General features: G+C 53.9%; 1 protein-coding gene across 2 annotated transcripts in view; it reads left to right on the top strand.

Moving 5' to 3' along the window:
* The first annotated feature begins 8884 nt into the window (after nt 1–8884).
* Nucleotides 8885–23055, top strand: part of KDM2B (lysine demethylase 2B) — a 74976-nt gene continuing 60805 nt past the window's right edge. Inside the window, exons 1-4 of one of the 2 annotated variants that reach the window (XM_081123450.1) lie at nt 8885–9164; nt 10305–10449; nt 13299–13377; nt 14631–14677. In XM_081123450.1, coding sequence (XP_080979576.1) covers nt 9132–9164; nt 10305–10449; nt 13299–13377; nt 14631–14677 — 304 coding nt within the window. In that variant the 5' untranslated portion in view covers nt 8885–9131. Of the gene's footprint in view, nt 9165–9555; nt 9605–10304; nt 10450–13298; nt 13378–14630; nt 14678–23055 lie in introns of those variants that run through there. The other variant, XM_081123451.1, reaches the window with a different exon arrangement.

Raw genomic sequence — 23055 nt, 5'->3', positions numbered from 1 at the left:
GGGTAACACCCACGCTCCGCTTCCGTGGGCACTCGGGCCTGTTTCTGAAGGATGTTCCTAGCAGGGGAACTGCTGGGTCAGACGCTGCACGCTCCTTCAGCTGCACCAGGTACGGCCTGATTGATTCCCCCAGTGCTGATTTTTCCAGTTTATTTCACCCTAACCCCTGCCTTCAGCTCAGGGCACTCGTTCGGGCCTTCTTTCAGTTCCTTTAGCACGTGTGCCCCTTCCCCCCTCGCCCCATCATGAGGCTTCTGCATCTGCACTTTTTTCTGCTGAGAACACTATCCCCACGCTCAGCCCGGCTAAGGCCGCCTCTTTCCCCAGAGCCCAGCGAGCTCAGGGCCTCGCTCCCTGACTTCCTCCGCAGCCCCAGACCAGGGCACCTCCTCCCCCTGCCCCTGTTATGTACCCCAGGGCCCCATACACCTCCCTGTCCCGACACACTTATCAGTAGCAATGTCTCGCCGATCTGTGCACCTATTGGAATGAGGTCTGTTAACTGCGCTGAGTGTCACTGGCCTAAGAGCAGTGACCTCTACGTTTGTTCAAGTTCACTGCCGAATCTCCGGCACCCAACACCGTGCCTGGCACAGAGCAGGCAGTTGATATTATTATTCTAACAGATATCCTGTGTTCTTGCTCATATTCGAGTTCCGTGTGCAATTTTTCCAGCGTGTTTGAACATGAATTAGCATCCCCCGGGAGCCAAGATCCTGCCAATGTAAATAAACAGTGTCTTTCCTTGAGGAACTCACAGATAAAGGTCAACAAACATGATTGAGCTGGCTGGACCCCAACATGTTTTAAGTGCTTAGCAACTGTTGAATTGACTCACAAGTTACCTCTAGTCTGAGTATTACCATAATGAGCAATGATGGGTATTGTTTATTGAGCACTTATTATGTGCCTGGCACTCTAACATGTGCTATATATACATTGGCCATCTCATCCTATCCTCACATCCTGCCAGAGAGGTACTATTATTACATCCATTTTACAGATTAAGAAACTGAGCCTTAAGAATATGAAATCATTTGTTCCAAATCACGCAACTAATAGACAGCGCAGACGGGATTTCTCAGCCAGGGCTCCTGACCCCCTATCATGGTGCGAGTTTTCTCCCGCCCCAGTTACACTGCTTTCAGATTCCAGAGGCTGAGCTCTTAGTCACGATGGTAAATTAATGATATCTACCATTCTGGGGCACTTACTGGGTACTAATCATGTTGCATCCATCCATTCATTTATTCAACGAATATCTACTGAGAACCTACCACATGCCACACTGAGTTTGAGGGACTGGGGACAGAGTGGTGAACAAAACAGACCAAATACCCGTTTTGCGGAGTTAATATCCTAGTGCGATGAGACAAAAAATGAAATGACAGAGAAAATGAAAACAAAAATGGGAACTAGGGAGTGGGAAGACTGGGGTTTCCATGATCTCACGTATCTTACCAACGAGCTACTGTTTTCCCCTTTGTTGATGAGATTCAGAGGTGAAGCGGCCTCCTCACGGGCACACAGCTCCTAGGCTGAGAAGTCAGGACCTCTGCCAGGACCCCCGTCCCATCCTGCCAATCACTCTCTGTTGTGTGCCTACTGTGTGCCTAGTATTTTGGGGACAAAAGGAACATCAAACGTTTTTCCTAGAGGCTAAGATCTGACAGGCAGGTAAGTGGGCCCAGGTGAGTAGAAGGCTCATTCCGCTGGATGGAAGCATCCAGGCTGTGCCCGGGACAGACATTAAGCCCAGTCACCTATGGGAGATGCTGAGGCTGGAGCCCAGGTGGACAGATGGATTCCAGAGACCAAGAGAGCAGAAGAGTAAGGCTGCTTATGCCCTGGGGCAGTTGGTGACTCACAGGCCCACCCGGCCCCGCCCTGCCCCCACGGCCAGCTCCGAGCCCCGCCCCCTTCCGCCCTAGGTCTCCAGCCCTCCAGGACATCAAGGGGGGAGAAAGTGGCTAGTGACCAAGTGCTAAGCTCCGGCCCCGCCCTGGGGAAAGCCATAGCACATGCAAATAGAGGCCTCCCCGCCTCCACCCGGCATCAACTGCTTGAGGGGCCTCCCAGATGGGGGGGGGGTTGCCTGGGGCCCCGACAGCTGGTCCCTTTGGCCCCAGGTGGCCCAGGACTCAGTTTCCGCCCAGCAGATAGCTTAAACCTGGAGGCAGTCTGGAACCCAGGGGAGGAGAGCCTGGGCTCTGGAGCTACAAAAGTGTTGAGCACCACCTCCCTCAGGCAGGCCACCTAGTTCTTTGCATTTCAAGAGGGTTTCTTAGAACATTTCAGACAGGAACACTTTTAGGTTTCGTTGGTCAAGCTGAAAGTAGACATATCTTGGAGTTTGAGAAATTCACTCATTCAACAAACATTTGATGAGTATATTAGGCCCTAGGGGCTGAGGAGAGACAGTGAGCAAGACCAAGGTCTGGGATTGAAACCCGGACCCTTCAGTCCACAGGCCGGCGCACTAACCACTGAGGAAACCGACCGGGATTGGCTAGGGCCAGACACATGCTTTTAGAGTAGGTGCTGGCACTGTGCTAGGTAGGAGACAGAGCAACGCACAAGACAGGCAGGGGCCCTGCCCCCCCAGGGCTCACAGCCCTAATCCACAACTAGTTAGGGTTATGAAGTCCCGGAGGTTGACTTCATTTTAATGAAGACGCATCATTTACTCACCTCCACGTTATAGAACATTGGCTCATTCGGTCCCCATACAACCCTTACATGGTTGGTAATAGGACGCCCATTTTACAGATGGGGCAACCGAGACTGGGTGACTGGTCTGAGGTCACACAGCTTGCGATGTTTGGGAGTTTAAATGTGGCTTTATGTAAATGCTTCTGTTCTAGCCGTTCCTTTTACATGAGATAATGCATGTAAAAGCTTTTTTGTAATAGAGCCATGTAAACACGAGGACTGAAATTAATAAAATTTTCAGTCCGCAGCATTTGGGGAGCCCAGGAAGGGGCAATAATGAAAGTCAAAAGGCCCAAGGGCCTCTCTTAAAATTCCCCCGCATCTATTCTGGTTCCCTCGCTGGGGCACCTCCAGATATTATCTTCTGCCAAGTCGAGAGTTTGTTTCTCAGAAGTTGCAAGGCGTGGGAGGTTGAAAAAAATCAGCACCAACAACTACAAAAACCCCCGAAGCAGCCTGAACACAAAGAGTCTGAATTTTGAACAAAGGGCAGGGTGAGACCCAAAAGTAAATGCTGACACATCCTCTCTCCAGCTGTGAACCGGGGGTCTGAGGCTGCGGCAAAGGTCATCCGTCTCCACATCTTGGGGCAGGAAATGCAATTCAATCCTCTCGGTGACTGATGGCTCTGCAAGATTAATGGAATCGTCCCCAACCCTAGACTGTGTTCTGACAGCACAAAAAGCGAATCAAACCTCTCTCACCCCCTCTCCTCTTACTAAGCAAGGTCAGCTGATTCCTTATTTTAAAAGTTCAAAACTATTCTCCCGGGAATTTGTCCCCAGGTGTCCTTTCGCAGGGCGACACCCTGCCTTCTGGGGCGAGATTCTAAGGTGGCCCTTGAAGGTCTGGGGATCGTTCTAGGCTTCTCCTCTGACCCTACTTCATCTTGCAAAATGAAAATTAATGTAAAGGGCATGAGGGTCCCTGAAGGGGTTAACTGCCGGCCCTGCTGCCCGGCCCTTGGGGATTGGCAGCCAATGACCACGTAGCATGATGAAGTAATTCTTGGATTTTGATTCCCATTGGTTCACACACTTGCCCATCAATCCAAAGATGCAAGTTTTGAAAGTGTCTTTGAACTTTTATGACTGCCTTCCTGGCCTTAACCCCTTACTAAGCTCACCTGTTATTTTCAAGTTTCCTCCCAGCGCTCACACAGGAAGAGAGATCAGCAAATGCAGAGCTCTAGACATAAACTTCAGTCCTCCCCAAACGGCCCGCGCCGTGTGAGCCTGCTCTGTCCCACCCTGTGCTTCAGCCTACAAGGGACCGGGAAGGGAAAAACAAAGGTCTTTGGGAACTCCGGTCATTTTAACAGAAAGTGTGGTCTGTTGTTCCCCAAAGTATTTTTTTTAATTGCAAAAGTAATACAAGATACGGCAAAACCCTAAGGTTTGGCAAAGCCAGGTACTGGATGCACAGGTCCTTGCTATATATATTTTTTGTTATATTTTCTATCCCTTTCTGTAGGTTTGAACTATTTGATAAATTTAAAAGGGCACAATGGTTGTTTAAAATGCACATAATATTTTAGTGTATATAACCCCTTCAAAGATGTTCCCCTTTCCTCAGAAATGATCAGTGGTTTGCTGTTCCGTTTGAGTTTTTCTTTTTTTTTTCTTTTTTAATATTTATACATTACCTAGATGTCGTTTGTTTTAATATAAATGGGATCATTTATATTGAAAGGTATTCTGACTTATGTTTTGTTTCTTTTTTAATCCTGGCCCAAGGACATGCTTTTATTGATTACAGAGAGAGGGAGAGGAAGGGAGGGAGGGGGAGAGAGAGAGAGAAACATGGACCGGCTGCCTCCCATACACACCCTAACATGGGATTGAACATGCAACCGAGGCATGTTCCCTGACTGGGAATCGAACCTGAGACCTTTCCATGCACTCAAAGGAGGCACCAACCAACCCAGCCACACCTGCCAGGGCTTTTCTCCACTTTTTGACTATATCTTCCTAAAGAAAATTCGCTGCATATAAAATATCTGTAGATATAGATATATCCCTTTGCTGAATATGAGTGGTCAGCACAGTGAAGTATTAGCATACTGCGCCTGGTTTTGTTCTAATGCTGCGAGGCCATTCCGTATCACTATATAGAGCTACAGTATTCTCTTTAATGATTTAATAACATTTCATTGGGCACGCCAATGGTCCAGGAATGATTTAATCAGTTCCCCAACTTTTAGATCCTTCTCGATCTTTTTCTGCCTCCGACAGGGCTGCAATGGATTGCATCTTTGTGTGAGTCTCTCCCCGTGGGAAATACAGCAGGAAGTGGTTACTGGATCCGAAGGCTTCCTGCCCCATCACCACTTACCTGTCCTTGAAAAGTTTGTCAGATCCCGGCGGGTGGGACAACCTTGGGTCTAACTGGCATTGCCAGGTGCCTGCAGTGCCATGCTCTGGCAGGCACTCAGAGGGAGTGGTTAAGGGCTAGCACTGTACTTTCACATTTGTACCCGATGGCCCCTTCTGGGAAACCTTTGCAGATATCCCGGGCCCCTCCCCCCACCTCATCATTACAATACTTCATTATCTTCATTCATTCCACCCGTTATTTCCAGAAGGTTCACATGGGGACCCAGTTCCAAAGCAGACTGTGAGGTAGCCTGGTAGGTGAGTTATGACAAATTCTGGAAAACACTCGGTTCCACGGCCTAATAAGGTAGACACTAGTTACATATAACGATTTACATTTAATTACAATTAAATAAAATCGAACGTCCGGTTCCTTAATCCCACTACCCACGTTTCAAGTGCTCAGTAGCCACGTGTGGCTACAGACTCCTGTACTCCTGTATTAGTGCAGAAGTAAACATTTCCAAGGTGCCCCAGGGACAGCCCTGCAGGGGGGCATGGTGGTAAAGCCCGTGGGCTCTGGATTCCTACAAGCCCTGGGTTCAAGTCCCGTCTTTGCTATTTCCCAGCTGTAAAATGTGGGCAAGTAGCCCGACCTCTCTTTGAGCCTCAGCTATAAAAGAGGGGGCATTGCAGACCCTCCCCAGAACTCCGATGAGTATTCGGAGATAGCAAAGGTGAGTGGCTTTGCTCGACGAAGATACAGTAAGCTCTTAAAAACCCCAGCGCTATTGAAACTATATGTACCTATGACGACAGCTTCCATTCCTAACAGTTTGAAAATCCTGAATTCTGAGGGTCCCACCCAGGTACCAGCCCACCCGAACTCCCTCCCCTGGGAAACTGCGGGTCCCCTCCGGGCCCGGCCTGAGTACGTCCACGATCCCAGCTGGTTCCTCTGCACGCCCTGTCTTCAAGCACAGCGCTGCTCAATCAACCTTTGATGAATGAAGAAATGAATGAATGGGGCCAACGCAGGGTCTGACTAGGCCTTTTGTGAGAAGGAACGGGAGGGTCTGGGAAGTCATTATGATATGTTTCAAATACAACTGGCCTGGTCTTTTTTTTTTCCCCCTGCAAGAAAAAAGTACCTCTTTTGGAGAATTACCTTAATCTCTCTCTCACCTACTGCCCAGTCCTCTGGGACAATTAGCCAACACCGGGAGCTCCAGGGTCTTGGCCCTTCCCCCTTTGCCCCAAAATAACCTCCTCCCCCACTTTGAGCAAATGCCTGGAATTCTTTCAACAGGACAAAGCCTTTCATCTGCCAATTACTGATAAAGGGAAAATGCAAATATCGCTGGGGAAGGTGATCCATCAAGGGCTCAGCATTTATTGAGTGACCACTTAGGACCAGGCTGCAGGGTAGGTTTTCTGGGGAAGTCAGAGGGGAACCCCCCCACCCCAGCTGGCCCAGGCTTCCCTCCAGTCTTCAGTTTCCTCACACTTTGTAAAGGGAGGGGATTACATTAGGTGACTACTCTACCCTTTCCCACTCTGACAGGCCAGGAACTCATCTGGGTGACATATGGACTTAAGTGTTTTACCTTAAGTTGCCTATCATTGGATCTTTTCCTGACACTAGATTTTGGGGACCACAAGGGGGGGCGGGAGAGAAGGGTCTTTAGGAGGAAAGAGAGAATTAAGATCAAGCCTTCTACTTCAGTTTTCCTTTATCCCACTTAACTCACTTTCCCCGACCCTCCAGGCCATGCGTCCTCCTTTGAACATATTTCATCATGTGGCAGCAGTAAAGATGGTCAGTATCTGATGGTCGGTATGTGATGTCCGAGGCCCCGGTTTGAGCCCCAGCAACCCCACGAAGAAGCTGTGTGATCTTGGATGAGTGGCTTTGCCTTCCTGAGTCGAAAAAATAACAAGGCTATTTCCCTTAAAGCGTTCTTGTGAGCGAGAAGGAAATAGAAGGGTCCCTGGCCACTAAGTCAAGGTGAAACAACTTTTTGATGTTTGCCAGCTAGTGGAATTGGATTAAAACAAACGTCTCAGTAGTCTTTGGCGGAGGTGGGGGGAGAATACAGAAAGATAGGACAGGAAACCTTAAGGTGAGCGAGGGGGAAGCTGTCTCTCAGGGTGACCAATAGGAGCTGATTGTTCACATCCGATCTCTGGTGGCGAAGCCACTTCCTCTCCACAGGTCTGTCTGATTGCTGTGTTGACACAGGGATGACAGGAGGGCAGGGCAATCATCCAGAATCATAACTTCTCCGAGCCTCAGTTTCCCTATCTACAAAATGACCAGCTCCAACCATCACACAAGGTTAATGGCAGAAAAGATATAATATTATCTTTTTATATTATAAAAATATATAAGTATTATATTACATTTTTTACAGCGCCTGCTATGAGCATCTATAATGTCCCTTTATTTATTTCCCAGCCCCCTGTCATCTGATTGTGATCTTTACCCCCAAGATCAGGCCTAGTTGGCCTAGAGGAATGCTTAGGGCCAGCTTCTCTCAGGACCAAAGTGGACCTGACTGTTCATCTAGGATTCCAGTTTTGGGGGTGGTCTCAGCGAACCAGGTATGCGGACAGGGAAGCACACCCAGACCTAATGCTACTCCATATATGTATAGAGGGTGCCCATACCTCGGCCAAGAAGCCCTATAGGATTAATCAGCGGGTGCCCAGAGTTCCCCGCGTCCCACCCCAGGGCGCCTTGCAGCTTTCCGCAGACTTTTCTCTTACAAATGGCCAATAAAGCCTTACCCTCTGCCTGTTTGCCAGCTGTGTTAGGAGGCGCCAGATCCAGTTCTCTCGGTATTTTCACTCCTGAGCCTCTATTTCCTCCTGTTGGCCAGCGCAGGGACCTTTAAAAACAATACCCACCAACTTCAGTTCCAGGGCTCATCGCCTAGCAAAGCAACGGGCTCCACAGACGCAGGCAGAATGAATGAATGAAAGGCAACATCTTCCGGTCAGCTCGGCGCTGAGCAGGCTCTGGTCCGGCTGTATTTCCTGTGCGTGTGTGTGTCTGTGTGTGTCTGTGTGTGTCTGTGCGCGCGCCCGCGCGCGCGTGTCTGTCCCTGTCTTTTGAGTCCGGGAGTTTAAAAGTTATGCAGTTCGTACAGGTATAGAGCTGCGCTAATTTCTTCCTGCGCCCCTAAATGCTTCCTCCTTAGGGTAGGTCCGCCTATAGGGGGTCTAGGAGGATGGTCCCTACCCAAAAAAGTGAAGATTTATAGCAGAAAAAAAAAAATATATATATATATATACACACATATATTAAAAATGTTTTGAATTTCGGTCGGCCCCGTAGGTAATAGGGCGCAGTGGCTGGCTGAAGCAAGAGGCAGAGGGGTAGGTAGCCCGTGGGCAAGGAGGGCAGGGGTTGAGCTGGGGGGGGTCCCCTTTTGGGGTGCCAAGCCCCAGGGGCTTTCACGCGGGCGAGCTCGGCTTGCATTTCCGCGCCTCCCGCTGAGGCCGGCCGTGCAAAGCTGCACCTCTCTCCCCACCCCACCCCCTCCTCCCCCGCGCCCCCTCCCCTCCCCGCCCCGCCATCTCCGGGATGCGCCCCGCGCCTGTAACCCGGCCCTCCAAAAGTCAGCTCTGCACACAACTCCCCGGCGGCGGCGGCGCCTGCGTGCAGAGGCGCACTCGTGACCCAACAACAAAACAGCGATGCCAGGGCGCTAACGGCGCCCGGTGCCGCCCGGGCGCGCTCCCCGCCCCGAGCCTCCTCGGGGCCGCCGCCCCCCGCCCCCCCGCGCGGTCCCGGGCGCAGGGCCACCCCCCAACCCTTAGCCGGGCCGCGGGCTCCGGGCGCGATCCGCAACAATGTTTACGTTCCGGGGATTATGACGTCGGCGCCTCCCCCCCCCCCCAACTGCTGAAAATGGTTTCCTAGGACTTTGCAAACGGATCTGCTTAAGTGTTGGTGCAAAACTTTGTAGATCTCGGCTCTGGCTTGCGTCCTTTATTTATTTTCTGGCTCGTTTTCTTTGGTCTTCTCTCCTGTACCCCCTCGGCCAAAATGCAGGGGGCAGGAGTGTTGACAATTAATTGGTGAACTCTCCTAAAAAAATGGAGGCAGAGAAAGACTCTGGAAGAAGATTGGTGTGTAGCTTTTTTTTTTTTTTTTCCCTCTCCCCTTCTCCCCCCCCCCATCTGTATCTGGTATCCGAGGATAGATCTATTTTTTTGTTGTTGTTGTTTCTCGCTGCCTTTTTTTTCTCTCCTTTTCTGTATTTTTGCAAGAGGACCGGGGGAAAAAAAAATAATAATAATAAATTGCATGCAAAAGGAAGCCAGCAGCTTACTCTTCCAGTCTCTTGTGAGGCTCAGAGTCGCAGACACTTCAGCGGCGAGGTGGGAGCGGGGGGGAAAGGCGTTGGAAGGGGAGCTGAGCGGGCTCGGGGTTCGCCCGGAATCTGGGGGGCTGCGGGGCCGGGCGCTCGGCGGCGGAGGGAGGAGGCAGAGGATGCGGGGAGTGGCGGGGGAGTCTCCTTAGGAAGTGAGTGTGCGCGCGCGCTCGTGGGGCGATGAGGCAGCTGCTGGTGCGTTTTGGGGTCTCGGATCGGAGCTTTGTGGCGGGCGGTCTGCCTCTCCCCCCCTACCCAAGCCCAGAGCGCGCCCCCCCCTTTCCTCCACCACCTCTTCTTCTGGCAGCCAAGGGCGGTCGGCGGGGGCGGCTGGGGTCTTCAGCCCTTTCATTTCAGCTTTCCAGCTTCCCCGGTAGGTCGGGGGCGGCTCCAGCCTTAGAAACGCCGCCGGCCCCCGGGGCTCCGGCTTCCCGGCCCTGGCGCCGCGGCCGCCGGGGCTGCTGTGAGCGCGGAGCCGGGCGGCGCGGCGGCTCCACCCGGGGCCTACAGATGCCCCGCCGGCCCGCGCGCCGAGCCCCCTTCGCGGGTTACATAACCGGGCTCCCGGCCGGGGGGGCAACACTCAGCCCCTCTCGGGGGTGGGGGGCAAGGGAGAGAGACACCCCCCCGCCAGACGCCCCTCGCGTGGCCTCGGAAGATGCAGCGGGGGGGGTGGCCCCGCGTAGGGCGCAGCCGGGCGCTGGGGGTGCGGCCCCTCTCATCCCGATTTTCAGCATCTTTGGCACCGGCGCAAAGTTGCTCGGGTCGCAGGGGTGGGGTGCCGGGGGCGCGCGGCGTCTGCACCTGTTCGAGCCGGGCCCTGGGTCAGAGGCGACTCCCAGGCCCCCCCCTCCCCCCAATAACGTCCCGGGCTCTCTGGCTTGGGTCCCCGCAGCGCCCGATCGACCGCCAGAGGTACGACGAGAACGAAGACGTGTCGGACGTGGAGGAGATCGTGAGCGCCCGCGGCTTCAGCCTGGAGGAGAAGCTGCGCAGCCAGCTGTACCAGGGCGACTTCGTGCTCGCCATGGAGGGCAAAGGTGAGGCGCGCCGGCCGCCTCCGCGCCGCCCGCCGGGCGCACGTGGGGCGGGAGCTGCCGGTGCCTGGGTTCGTATTTCGCGCCCGCGTCCCCCATTCCAGGGGATCCGGTGACGAAACGAGGCCGAGCACTGGGGGTGGGGTGGGGTGGGGGGGGCGGCGAGGGAGGAGGGCAGGCTGGAACCGGGGCCCGGCGTGGGCCTAGGCCCGGCCCGCGCCCACCGCCAGCCCCCAGGATGGGCAGAGCCGGGGGTCCGGCCGACAGAGGGACCTGGGGGCGCACGGACGGGCGGACGGAGGGAGGGAGGGAGGGAGGCAAGGCCGGTGCGCCGCGGGCTACCCCTCCCCGAGCCGGCCCAGCTCCTTGCGCGCTGCCCGGCTGGAGTCAGACAGCAGCGAGGGGCCCCCCCAAACCTGAAGCCTCCCTAACGCCGTGCGATTTCGGGCCCTGCCAGTTAGGAGCTGGCGCGGGGGGCGCCCAGGGATCCCTGAGTGACGGGCCTCCCTCAGGCCTGGGATCTGGGGAACCCATCACCTGGTGGGCTGCGCCCGCCTGGAGCAGGGCTCCCGTCAGCTCCAAGTCGTTGGTCCGGAGCCCCCCCTTAAGCCCGAGGCCTCTAGTCTTGCAGTCCTGACAGTTTGAAGAGGGGACTTGGGAGTAAAGGAGTCATCCCCCCCCCCATCATGCTTAAGGCTGAGTTCCCGTCCCCTGGCACTTCAAAGATGTGGGGCACCCCTCTGGGACACGGGGTTCCTTTCTGGGCCTGAGACCTTGGGAGCTCTGTCCCTCCTGAGGGCCTTGTCACTTTAAAGCAGAAGTTGGGGAAGCCTCTAGGATTTTGGGGTGCGGCCCCAGCCTGGTACTGGGAAGGCATCTGGGGATGTTCTCTAGTCATTGGGGTGATGGGATGCTCTGGTTTGGGTCTGCGGGCTCCCCTGGCCCTGTGGACAGGGGGTTGGTATTTTGAAGATGCCCTTGCCCACCTAGGCATCTACCTCCCTTTACTCTCCGGGGTTTGTAAATTCATCCCCCCAGATATTCGAGTTTCCTTTACATTCCTCCGTTTCCATTTTGTTTGTCACCCATCCCCCTTGGAAAACCCTTCCATCCTCAGCAAGCTGATAGCTGAGAAGCGCTCCCGCCCCCCAGGTTCTGCTTGAGTGGCTTGCCTGTGGGGTTAGCCTCCAGAGGAGACTGTCCAGGCTTTGCATTTTTGAAGTGTCTCTTTTGTGCCCACTGTTTCCTGGGGCGCCAGGCTTCCGTGGTAGGGGGCAGTTGTGGGGGGAGGGCAAAGAAAAGATTTCTTCCAGCCTGCCTGGTCTTTAAGAGCATCCTTTGCCCAGTCCTGGGGCCGTTCTCGGCTTCATTTAAATTTCCTTAGCACAAATGGGATTTTAATTCCTCTCCTTTCTTTGCTGCCCTTGGACTGAGGAGTTAGCGGATCCTACCCGGAAACAATATGCAAACTCTTACCTAGTGGCTCGGGAGGCATTCTCTGCCCAGGATCTCAGCTTTCTCATGCTCATTTGAGGAAGCTGAAGCCGGCTCTGGGGGTGGGCTTTGGGGGGGGGGGGGAGGATGTTAGAGGGGCAAGGGTTCTAGCAAGGGAGATTCCTTAAATCTGCTGCCCAGGCTCCTTTCAAAGGAGCGGGCCCTAGGGTTTTGGTAGTTCATTCAGATCTGGCCTCAAAACTCGGGGGGAGGAGCTGAGAAACACAGGGTGCCCGTAGCCTCGATTCAAAATAGAAGCTTCTTAAACTTCTCTGCCTTTAAATCCTTAGGAATCCCCATTCACTGTGAGCCCCTGGGGATCTGAGCCGCTAAGGTCAGGGCTTTCCCCAGCTCCGGTTTTGTTCTCTCCCTGCCTGAGCTGAGCTGCCTGGGCCTCCTCCCCCTCCAAGCTGCCCCGGTGAACTGTTTCCCTGGGGCATGAGAGCTCTTCTGTCCCCCTTCCGACCGGCCAGGGAGGCCTTGCGCCCTCGTGGATTGCTTCCCTCACCTGAGGATTTGGGGAGGTGAGGGTTTATCTCAGCCCCCCCCCCTCCAGAGTTAGGGTGAGGATTTTGGGGTCTGCATGAGACTAAGCCCCAGATGGAAAACTAGGCTGTGACTTTTCTTTGGGCCTCTCCGTGTCCCCTTGCACAGCCTTTGCCCGGGGCGGGGGGGGGGGGGGGGGGAAGCATCCCTCTCGGTTACCCAGTTGGAGCAAGTATTGTGATGGCTGCCACAGAATTTCACTATTAAGACAACAAAGCTCTGCCCAGTTCCCCAGTTATTTTGGCACCAAATACACAGTTTCCAGGGAAACCGACTTTTCCCCCCCTCCCCTTCACCATACAGGATATTACAATAAGATCTTCCCTGATGCTCAGCTACAATGAGATCCCTCCTCCCAGCCTCCTCTCTGGGCCTTCAGATCCTCCCAGGTGGCATTCTTCAATTTTGCAGTCCCTTTACTCTCTGAGCTCAGCTTGGGATGCGTTTCTCTCTGTCCCTCTTTCTCAACTATCAACCAGCCGGGGCTCCCTTCTGTGTGGGGCTCTTTCACGAGTCTCCCTCCCCAACCCTCGCCAGCCTTGGGCCGTTCATTGACAAGTTCTGACCCGTGGGGCATGCCGGGAATGACTGAGTAGGCAGGGGAGCTGATAGTTGGCATGGCTTCTCTTAGGCTTTGCCTAATCCATTTGCCTGTCATTTTCCAGGGAGCTTTTTGCCCTCGAGCTGGAGCCTGCATCTCCTGTAACCCCTGCCCCTTCCTCCTTTCAGTTTTCTTCCCCTAACCAACCGATCGTGGTTCGTTTGCGCCTTCATGACTTCACCGGCTTGTTTTAATTCCAATATCCAAACAGATTTCAACTATGAGTACGTGCAGAGAGAAGCTCTCAGGGTTCCCCTGATCTTTCGAGAAAAAGATGGACTGGGAATTAAGTAAGTTGCTGAAACTGATGGCTTTCCCCCCGTCTCCCTCCCTGACACGGTTTATAGTGTGGGATGGATTTCTTATAGCCACTGCCCCACCTCTCATCACTGGGAAGGCCCTTTCTTCATCATCTGGGCGCTGTAGTGTCTTCTTGTTCAAAACATGACAAAGGGAAAAAAACTCACCCAAGATTGGTCTTTTTCAGAGAATCTGGGCAAAGAGGATATTAAACAGTGCTGAACCCCCCCCCCCCATCCATCCCAGTTAACCTGCGGTGACTTCCTAAAGAGACAGCGTCCCCCCAAATTAGGAAACTGATGCAGGGCCTGGGCCTGGAAGGGATTGGCCAGCCTCTAGGTCCCGAGGCAGGGCACCTGGATACACATTTCTACTCAGACTCAGACTGTGTGGGATTGTCTTTTTCTGTGGAGGGTGTGTTTCCTAGGATGCTAGGCCCCTGTCTCCCCTCTCCGAGCCTGCCCCAGCACCTGCCTCCTCACTGGGTCTTGTTTGGTTTATTTCTCTTAGAGACCTCAGAGCTCCAGGTGGGCAGACATCTGGGAGGCAGGCTGGAAGAACAGGTTTCTGCCCCTTGGGCAGGGGTGGGAGAAGGCTGAGGGCGTCCTTGCAGCCTGCTGCCCTCTGCAGCATCTGTGGCTGCCAGACTTGCTCAAGAGTCTCATTCCTATGGGTAGAAATGAAACCCGCGGCATCATTGTTAATTAATCGTGAATGTCACCATAATCGTTAGAGCCACGTTACCATCTCCCTGGAGTTGATATGGTGATGAGTGTGGCTGTTTTTCCCCTCTCTCGACTTAGGAGGGTCCCTCCCACTTTCCATTAAACTCATTAAGCAGAGTATTTTCTGGAGGGAGATACACAGAGAGGGGTGAGGGGTGCTCATCCTAAAAGGAACAGGTGTTTGAATGCCCAGCTGCGGCTCTTCCCCTCCACACCGCACTCAGTCTTCCCTGGAAAAATGGGGGGACCGTGGATGTCCCCTCTCCTTTCTGTAGCATTGAGTTCAGGTGTAGGGAGAGAGTGCGAGTTTGGTTCTCCCACTGGGTTGAGGAAAGGGCTCAGCAGTGACTCTCCCTTGAAGCACCAGCTGGTCAATCAGCGTCCTTCTGGGTTATCTCAGTTTGGGTTCCCAAACTGAGAGCACGAGAACCCTCTTGGAAAAATGCTCCCCTGGCCCCCGGAGTTGGGTCTGACTCTTACGGTTCCTGGCTTCTCACCAAAGTCTGCTTGTTTTCCAGGATGCCCGACCCTGACTTCACAGTCCGAGATGTCAAACTCCTCGTGGGTAAGTTGCTTGCTGTGTGTGGCACAGAGATGCCAAAATGGGGGGGGGGCATGGAAGGAGGCCTGGCCACCTGCCTGCTTAGGTTGTAACTGCCTCTGACAACAAAGTCCCCTCGGGAGGAGGCAGGAGCAGGTGTGCACCGCAGCTGTGTCACTGTGGGGAACGGGTCAGGTTGCAGAGTCCTAGGAAGCTGGATCAGGGGGTGTTTGCCCGTGTGCAGTGTGACGCCGCCGATTTGGACCCCAGCCCCCGGCTTGGGTGTCAGCGACGCGATCTTAGGTCTCTCCTTTGCGTTTGCTTGCGAGTTGCAGGGTAAACACTGCAGTCTCTGTGACTCCTGGAAGACTCCCCGACTTTGGAGGGGAGGATCTCTCGTTCTTTCCTGCTTTCTCGGGGCTCCAGGCAGGTCTGGGGCGGGGCTGGCCGCTGAGTGCCCAGCAAATGCTGCTTAATGCCCCGAGCACCTGCAGAGCGGCTGCTCCCTCGGAGCCCCGGGCTCCCCACCAGGTAGCAGGCCCAATTTCAGATTTCACAGGAAATCGAGAGACCCATTCTTTCCATACGTGTTTCTCAAGTAGCTGCTACATGGCAGGCGAGTTCAGAGCTGTGACCATGACAGACGAGATCCCTGCCCTCTTGGTTTGGGTGACAGGCAACAAAGAAGCCAACAGTTTTTTAAAACACATATATTTTTGAAGGGCGATAAAGGCTATGACGAAGTAAAGCCGGGTAATGGGATGGAGTGTGGTGGTGTTTTATTTATTTATTTTTACTTCTTGTATTTTTTTCATTTTAGAGAGAGGAAGGGAGGGAGAGAGGCATCGATTGGTTGTTCCACTTATTTATGCATTTATTGGTTGAGTCTTGTATGTGCCCTGGCCTGGGATTGAACCCACAACCTTGGTGTATCGGATGGACACTAATTGAGCTGCCCAGCTGGGGCCTATGTGATGGTTTTTTAGATCGGGGTGCTCGAGGAGGGCCTGGGGGGGTGGCATGAGGGCGTTTGGACAGATACCTGACTGAAGAGAAGCAGCTGTGGGAAAGAACATTCTGGATGATGGGATGAGCAAAGGCAAAGGTCAGGAGGTCGGGGAGGAACAATGAAGGAGGGGGAAGGGAGCAGGAGCAGGGAGCGATAACAGGGCCAAGTTCCTGTAGGGGTTACAGGCCCCCATTCATATACCCTAAAATTCACCATTTAGCCATTTCGGGGGGTACAGTCCAGTGGGTGTTAGCACGTTCGCGATGCTGTGCGACCGTCACTGAAACCTTACTCCAGAACATTTCCGTCGCCCCCCCCAATACTCCCTGGACCTCGCACTTCCCCTGTGCCTCTGTGCCCTGCCAGCCGCTGCTCTGCTTTTTGCCTCTACGGGTTCGTCTGTTCTGGACGTTTCCTGGGAGTGGGTCGCACGGCATGTTCTCGGGTATGTCTGGCTTCTCGCGCTGGGCCTCACGCGGGCCCGGGGCATCCTCGTGTCTCCTGTGGGCCTTCGTTCCTTTTCAGGGCCGGATAGTATTCCGTTGTGTGGACGGGCCACGCGGTCATCCACTCTGCAGCCCACGGACTTTTCGGTGGCTTCCAGCGCTGAGCTATTACGAGTGATGCTGCGAATGTTCGCGGGCAGGCCTCCTGTGCTGGGCGTGCTGGGCCTGCTGGGCCTGCTGGGCCTGCGTGTTTGTTCCCCTGGGGTGTGTACCTAGGAATGGAATTGCTGGGTCATTCAGCAGCTATATTTAACCTCCTGGGAAGCTGCCAGGCCGCTCTAAAGCAGCTGCGCCATCTTAACATGCCCATTAGCGGTGGACCAGGGCTCCAGTTTCTCCGCATCGTCGCCAGCACTTGTCATTGTCTGTCTTCTTGATGAGAGCCATCCTAGCGGGTGTGAAGTGCTGTGATCCGACTGAAGTTTGGTAAAGGCCGACTCGGGCGGCCGCGTGAGGGGGAAGACAGCTGACCAGCGGGTGTGTCAGATAATCCAGCGTGAATAATTGACCCAAAAGTGTGTCAGCCGATACTCAGAAGGGAGGACGGGTCGGCTGCACAGAGGTGGCGCCGATGACCGAAGGATCTCAGGTCATCGGTGAGGGCGTGCTCCAGAGAGAAGTTTTTATAGGGGGGGGGATGAATGTTGGTGGAAAAAAATAAACAACAATAAAAAAGCGGGATTCCAGAAGCGCTGAAGGAAGTGGAGATCAGAGCGGACGGGGGCAAACTTTCCAACGGTGGGCCCATGGGGCGATGGGCGCCCGAGATCAGCCTTGCCCTGGCTTTTGCTGTCAGATAACCTTGGTTTTGAGGCCCCGCTGTGCTAGGTGACAGGTGATTTGGGGCAAGCTGCTTAACCTCCCTAAGCCTCAATTCCCTCACCTGCAAAGTGGAGCTAATCGCAGAACCTGCCTCAAAGAAGGACCCTATACGAGAATGAATGAAAGCTTAGAATTATACTGGGTGATGGGCACTCGGTAAATGGTCCCCGTTATTATTTATTATAAATGCAGGACACGGGGCTGATGAGTCTCTCTTTACAAGCAAGGATTAAAGCCGGATTCTCAAATCGGGCGTTCAGGCAACGTCAGTCACAGTCTTACTAACGCTGCTCATTGATCGGCTGCCTCCTGCATGTCCCCTGCTGGGGACTGAGCCCCAAAACCCGGCACAGGCCCTGACCAGGAATCGAACCTGGACTTCCCGGTTCATAGGTTGATACTCAACCACTGAGCCGCACCAGCTGGGAAACTGCTCACAGGTGGACTGAGTGTTGTGTCTGGTTAAGGTGACTCCTGAGACCTGGGCTCTGCCCTTGACCGGCTGGCTGTGCTTAGGAAAAAGGCGAAATCCTCACTTCTTAGAAATCAAAGGCAGCTGACTTGTCCCCAGATTTTTTTTTAAGTTTAAACTCTGAAAGAGTTCTTAGAACTAGTCTAGTACTTCTTTCCCATTTCACAGGTGGGAAAAACTGAGGCCTGGAGAGCAGTGAGTTGCAGGCTGCCCAGACAGTAGGTGGCACATCAGATTCAAATGTAGGTTTACATTTCAGCGAGTGGGAGAAGATGATGCTTGTAACAGGACCCCAGAGGAAAAGAAGACGGGGGGGGGGGTGCACGTCGCCCGTAGATGAGTTCACCTCTGGCCACTTTGAATTTGAGCTCAGGAGAGAATTCGAGGTTGGACAGACAGGTGGGGGAGGCATCCGATTGGCAGAGCAGATAGAAATGCAAGGAGGGAAAGGCGGGGGAAGTCTGGAGAGCTGAGGCCGTGAGCCCCGAGGGAGGAGGGGTTCGGTTATGTTCTCAGGTGTTCTCTTTAAGATAAACGCCCACATCGCCGATTTGTTTCCTTTTTCCTAGAAAGCTGGTGCTCTAAAATCAGAATCCTGATCATGCTAAGGGCCATGGGGCGGAATACAGATCACTCCACTGTGGGGTGGCTCCTTAGAATATAGATAATATTAGCTATTGTTCACTGAGATCTTACTATGAGCCAGAAACCTTGCCTATATTATTTTGTCTGACCCACATAAAACCCTATATGTCACTATTCCCATTTTATAGATGGCAAAACTGAGGCTCAGGGTGACTTGTCCACAGTCAAATAGCAAGTGTGTGGAAGAGCTGAGGTTCGTGCCCATTTCTGTCCAACTGTAGAGCAGCAGCTGGCTCTCAGCATCTCCTAATCCAGAGTGTTTGCTGTAATTTCTTTGAGTGTCTTTTCAGAGCTTCTTGTCCGATTGGGCTCTGCCCCGAATTGTTCGTCTGGGTTTGTATCTCATGCCCTTCTGTCTATGAGGGTCAGAGTCTTGATCCCAGGGCACAGACGACAGCCTGGCACTGACCTGTCCTGGGGATCATTTTAAGAGGTGCAGAGTTGAGGAGCCAGAAGATACCAGTGCTTTGGGTAGGCACAAGCACCTTTGCAAGCATCCTCTAATTTCCCAATGAAGGAAACTGAGGCCTCGGCCTAGGAAGAGATTTGTCCCCTGTTCGGTTTGGGACAGAGTCTTTAACGGGTCCCTGCTTTTGTGTTTACAAAGTGCTCTCAGTAATTGTGTCAGGTCACTAGGGCAGGTCTTCTTATCCCCACTTTCCAGATGAGGAAACTGAGGCCCAGCGAGGTTCAGGGAGATACCCCCGGCCTCAGAGTGGGATTTGACCCGTGGCCTGTGCTCTTGCGCCTGTAAGGTGGATGAGAGAAGACTCCCAAGGAGAGAATTAAAAACACACAACCAGTTCAGAAACTTGAAGATGATAGAGAAGGTTCCGGAATGACGATGCTGGCCAGTAGTGTGCACTCTCTGAAAAGCGGGCTTGGGGGAGGGGCTTGGGGTCAGGGCCCATGTATGCTTCATATTAGTGTTCAAGGTCACCTTGGGCAGCCTCTCCTCGGCTCCCAGCCCCTGACTCTCAGAGCTGACGGATGGAGCCTTCAAAGCAGGGGCCATGGGGCCACGGATTAATTTCTGCAGCTGGAGTTTGTTGGATGTGTGTGTAGCCTGTGAGCCCAGAGAACCAATGAGACTGGGAGGGAGGGGAAGGGGGAGGAGAGAGAGAGACAGGGGCGCTGAGCTGCTGGCCTACTTAGGCCCCGCAGCTCCCTAGTGGAAAATTTCTCCTGTAACCCACTGCCTTTGGGGGCCGGAGAGGTCCAGCACCGTGGGTCCCTCGCAGGCTCCAAAGGGCAGCTTGCCCCTGTCACCTGCTCCAGGGGTGGTGGCTCCCCAAAGCTTGGAGGGCCACATTCCATCTTAGCACTGATCTGTCCCTTCTGTCCCTACGGGCATTTGCTGGGCTTCCTGCTCAGAGACGGGGCACTTGTACCCAGCTCTCCTTTGCCACCCGTGGCAGAGCTGACTGGGAACCTGAGAAGCCGGAACGCCGATTCTTAATCCCCCAGCTCAGACCGAAAGAGACTGGCAGGCCCCAGGTGTCCCCAGTGACCCCTCTGGGTCTCTTCTGCCTCCTACCCCTGCCCCCATTTCGCACGTAAGGGATTTGATCTGAGGCTTTAGGAACTAGGCTAAAAGTCAGCGCGGGGGCTGGGAGAGGACCGGCAAATGACCCAGCCCGGCGGCTTTCAAAGGGAAATCCTCAGAATCGGGGTGTGCGTTCTGAGCACCCGCCTCCTACCCACTTCAGCCCTTGTTTTTTTGATGCATTTGGCTGTCCTCAGAGCTTCTGTTTGAAGAGTTTTGTGGCAACCAAAAAAAAACAGTATAAAAGGTCAACTACTTCCTGTCTTCACACACTAGGCCGGGGACACCTAGAGCCGGGTCGGTCGGGGTGGCTGGGACTGGGTCTCGGTGCAGGGCTCTTGGCACCGTCCCAGGTGCCCTTGACGCCCCCACCGCTCATTCCGTGGGCCCCCCGTGGGCTGTCGCTAACCCAGGAACAGGTTAGGCACCTGTGCCTCCCACATGGTTCTCCAAGTAAGAATAAAAGAGCTGGGGTAGGGCTGAGGCTTCAGGGTTAAAATCAGGGAGCCGGAGGAGTCCACATACAGGGACTCCCTTTCCCTTTCTCTCTGATGGGGACACCCCCTCGCTTGGTGTCCAGAGCCTCATGGCTCTTTCCACCGCCCCAGACCTGCTCAGAGGCTAGTGGCTGAGTGCGTTGCAGACCTTACCATGTGCCAGACATCATGTTAGATTCTCTTGTACTAATGGCAGCCAGGAAGGGGTGAGTGCCCTGAGCCACGGAGCTAGTAACAGAGCTTGGGATTTATAAAAATGCTTTTTATTGGAGAGAATTTTAAAAAGTAACAAGAGTATACAGTATACGGAACTCCCATGGACCCATCGCCCATCTCAACACCCATCGTCTGTGGTCCTTCCCCTTTTATTCCCCCCCCCCGTGGAACCCACTTCCCTTCCTCCTCCCTCCACGCTCACTCCGACCCCCCCGCAGATTGGCATCCAGGGCACCTGGACCGAGCTCTACACACCAAGGAAGCTAGTCTTAGAACCAAGTGCCCAGCCGTCCAGTCTGGATACAGTGGCTCGGCCTCTCCCGCTCGGGGGCTTCTCCCCTGCACATCTCTCCCCCCACCAGCCCCAGCTGCTCCTCGCTGCTCTCACCCCTCCAAGTCCTGACTTTCCTTTTCATCGGAGGCCGGAGCAGGCTGGGGTCAGCTGGGGTCCTGCACCTGGCCAAGAGCAGAGGGAAGAGGGGGATCATCAGGAGTCCTGGGAATTGTGAAAGGGGGGGCAGGGGAGCTCAGGGTGCACTCAAAAAGGTAAAAACAGGCCTCTTCAACCCACATCCTTCTGTGTTCAGTGATGGTTGTTGTCCCAGGGCTGGGGCTCCTGACTGCCCAGGAGTCCAGATGTTTTCCAGGTTGGTTGAGCACTTGTGTTCCCTAATGTGGTGGATGTTTTTCATTGATTCTAGAGAGAGAGGAAGGCGGGGGAGAAACATTGATGTGAGAGAGAAACATCAGTTGGCTCCCTCCCGAACGCGCCCCGACCAGGGATTGAACCCACAACCTGGGTCTGTGCCCTGACCCGGAATTGTGGATGGCATTGGCTGATTGCTGTGCCTACCTGCATGCAGGCACTTCTCAGAAGTGGTTCATGTGCGTTATCTCATTTCAGCCCCAAGGCAACCTCATGGGCTGCCCACCATTTTTGCCTCCGCGTTACTGATGGGGAAACTGATTCTCAGAGGTGCTCAGAGGCCCCGCCGGGGTTTGAACCCACGAAGCCTTTGCTTAGTCACTGCATTGTGTTGATAGCGGCAGCCGAGCCCCGGGGCCTTCATTACTGACTTGTACGAACCTCTAGGGCCATGATTCCCTTCATCTACCTGCCAGCAAACCCCTTTCCACAGGGGGCTTCGCAGAGGTGACCTTGAGCAAGGTTAGGGAGAAGAGGCCGGGAGGTGGGAGGCTGGCAGAGGGGCAAGGGTTTGGGGGCCTGTTCTGCCCCCACCTCCTAGACTCTTTAGCAGCAGGCCCTCTGCCAGGTGGGCTTACCAGAGAAGCCGAGCAGAGCCCACCTGTTCCAGGAGCCCGAGTAAGGAGCCAGCATGGCCAAGAGAGCGCCAGAATTTCCAGCAAAGTTCAGGGATGCCCCCTGGTGGAGCTGCACTCCCAGTGCAGAAATAAAGCTTCTCCCGGACTTCCCCGGATCCCCGGGGGCCTGGAGCCAGCCGCTGGAGAAGGCCCGGTGGTCTTTCAACCCTAGCACACGATCAGGATTCCGCGTGGCCTAGAGGCAGGGGTGGGGGATGAGTACCTGGGCTCTGGCGTTAGCTAGAATTGGCTTCAAATTTCACCTCCGCTGCTCACCAGATGGGCATTTTGGGGCAAGTTAGTTGTCCGAGCTTCAGTTTCTCATCCGTGAAATGGGTATAATTGAAGGTCCACCTCACAGAACTCTTACCGCTGTTCACTTAAGATAACCTGTGTAGAGAGCTCACCTGTGCCGACGTGCTAAGTAAACGTTAACTACTGTATTCTAATTGGTAGACAGAGTATGTTGTGGGGGACTTTTGCCAGTGACATCTGTCTCCAGATGTTGGTTCCCTCATTAGTAAGACAGGAACAGTCCTACTTAGCTTCTGGATTGGCTGTGGAAATTAGATACCGAATGCAAAAGATAGTAACACCCAAGTTCTCTTATGCACTTAAGGCATTGCTTTTACTATGCAGTTCCAACCAGGTGAAAGTTGTGTTTACTCCACAAATATTGACGGTGCGCCAGACTTTGTGCGCAGAGCTGTGCTTGCAGCAGGGCACGGTGGGAGTGCTGCCCACGTCCTCGCCTAAGCTCCGTGAGGGTTTTGTCGCATTCAAGGGCCTGCAGGCTTCCTCTGTAAAGAGTCGGAGTAAATATTTCAGGCATTGCCGGCCATTCAGTCTCCATCAGTTACCCTGCTCGGCCGTTGCAGCTTGGAAGCAGCCGGAGATGTGTGAATCTATGAGTGGGCCTGTGTGCCCATAAAACTTCGTCTGTGGGCCTGGAAGTTTGAATTTCATGGTCTTAATTCTTGGGGCAGCTTTGAACAGGGGCTCGCCTGCTTCTGGTCTTTTCCTTCTTTCTAGTGGACACATTTCTAAGTGTCCATAGACTATGTATTTGTCACTGAGCTAACGGTGGGCTTCTCATTCCAGTCCTAACAGACAGGGTGAGCGAGCTCTTATCCTAAAGCCACATGGATTTGGCAGTCTGCTCTGGGCCTTTCTCCCCCTTCGAAGCATGTCCACTTAGCTTCAGTTGTTGCTTCCGCCTGGGCTCGGGTTCCGGAGCTATTGTGATTCCCATTTTACAGATGGGGAAGCAGAGTCCCCGGAAGGGTCATGGTTTCCTTGAGGGTCTGTGGTCAGGGGTGGCCCCTGTCTCCTAGTTCAGAGCTTGTCCCCTTCCCTCATGGAGCTC

This window comes from Miniopterus schreibersii, assembly GCF_964146895.1.
Source record: "Miniopterus schreibersii genome assembly, chromosome: 20".
NCBI classification, from domain to species: domain Eukaryota; kingdom Metazoa; phylum Chordata; class Mammalia; order Chiroptera; family Miniopteridae; genus Miniopterus; species Miniopterus schreibersii.
Note: the sequence above shows the minus strand (reverse complement) of the source record. Positions and strands in the feature narration are given on the sequence as shown.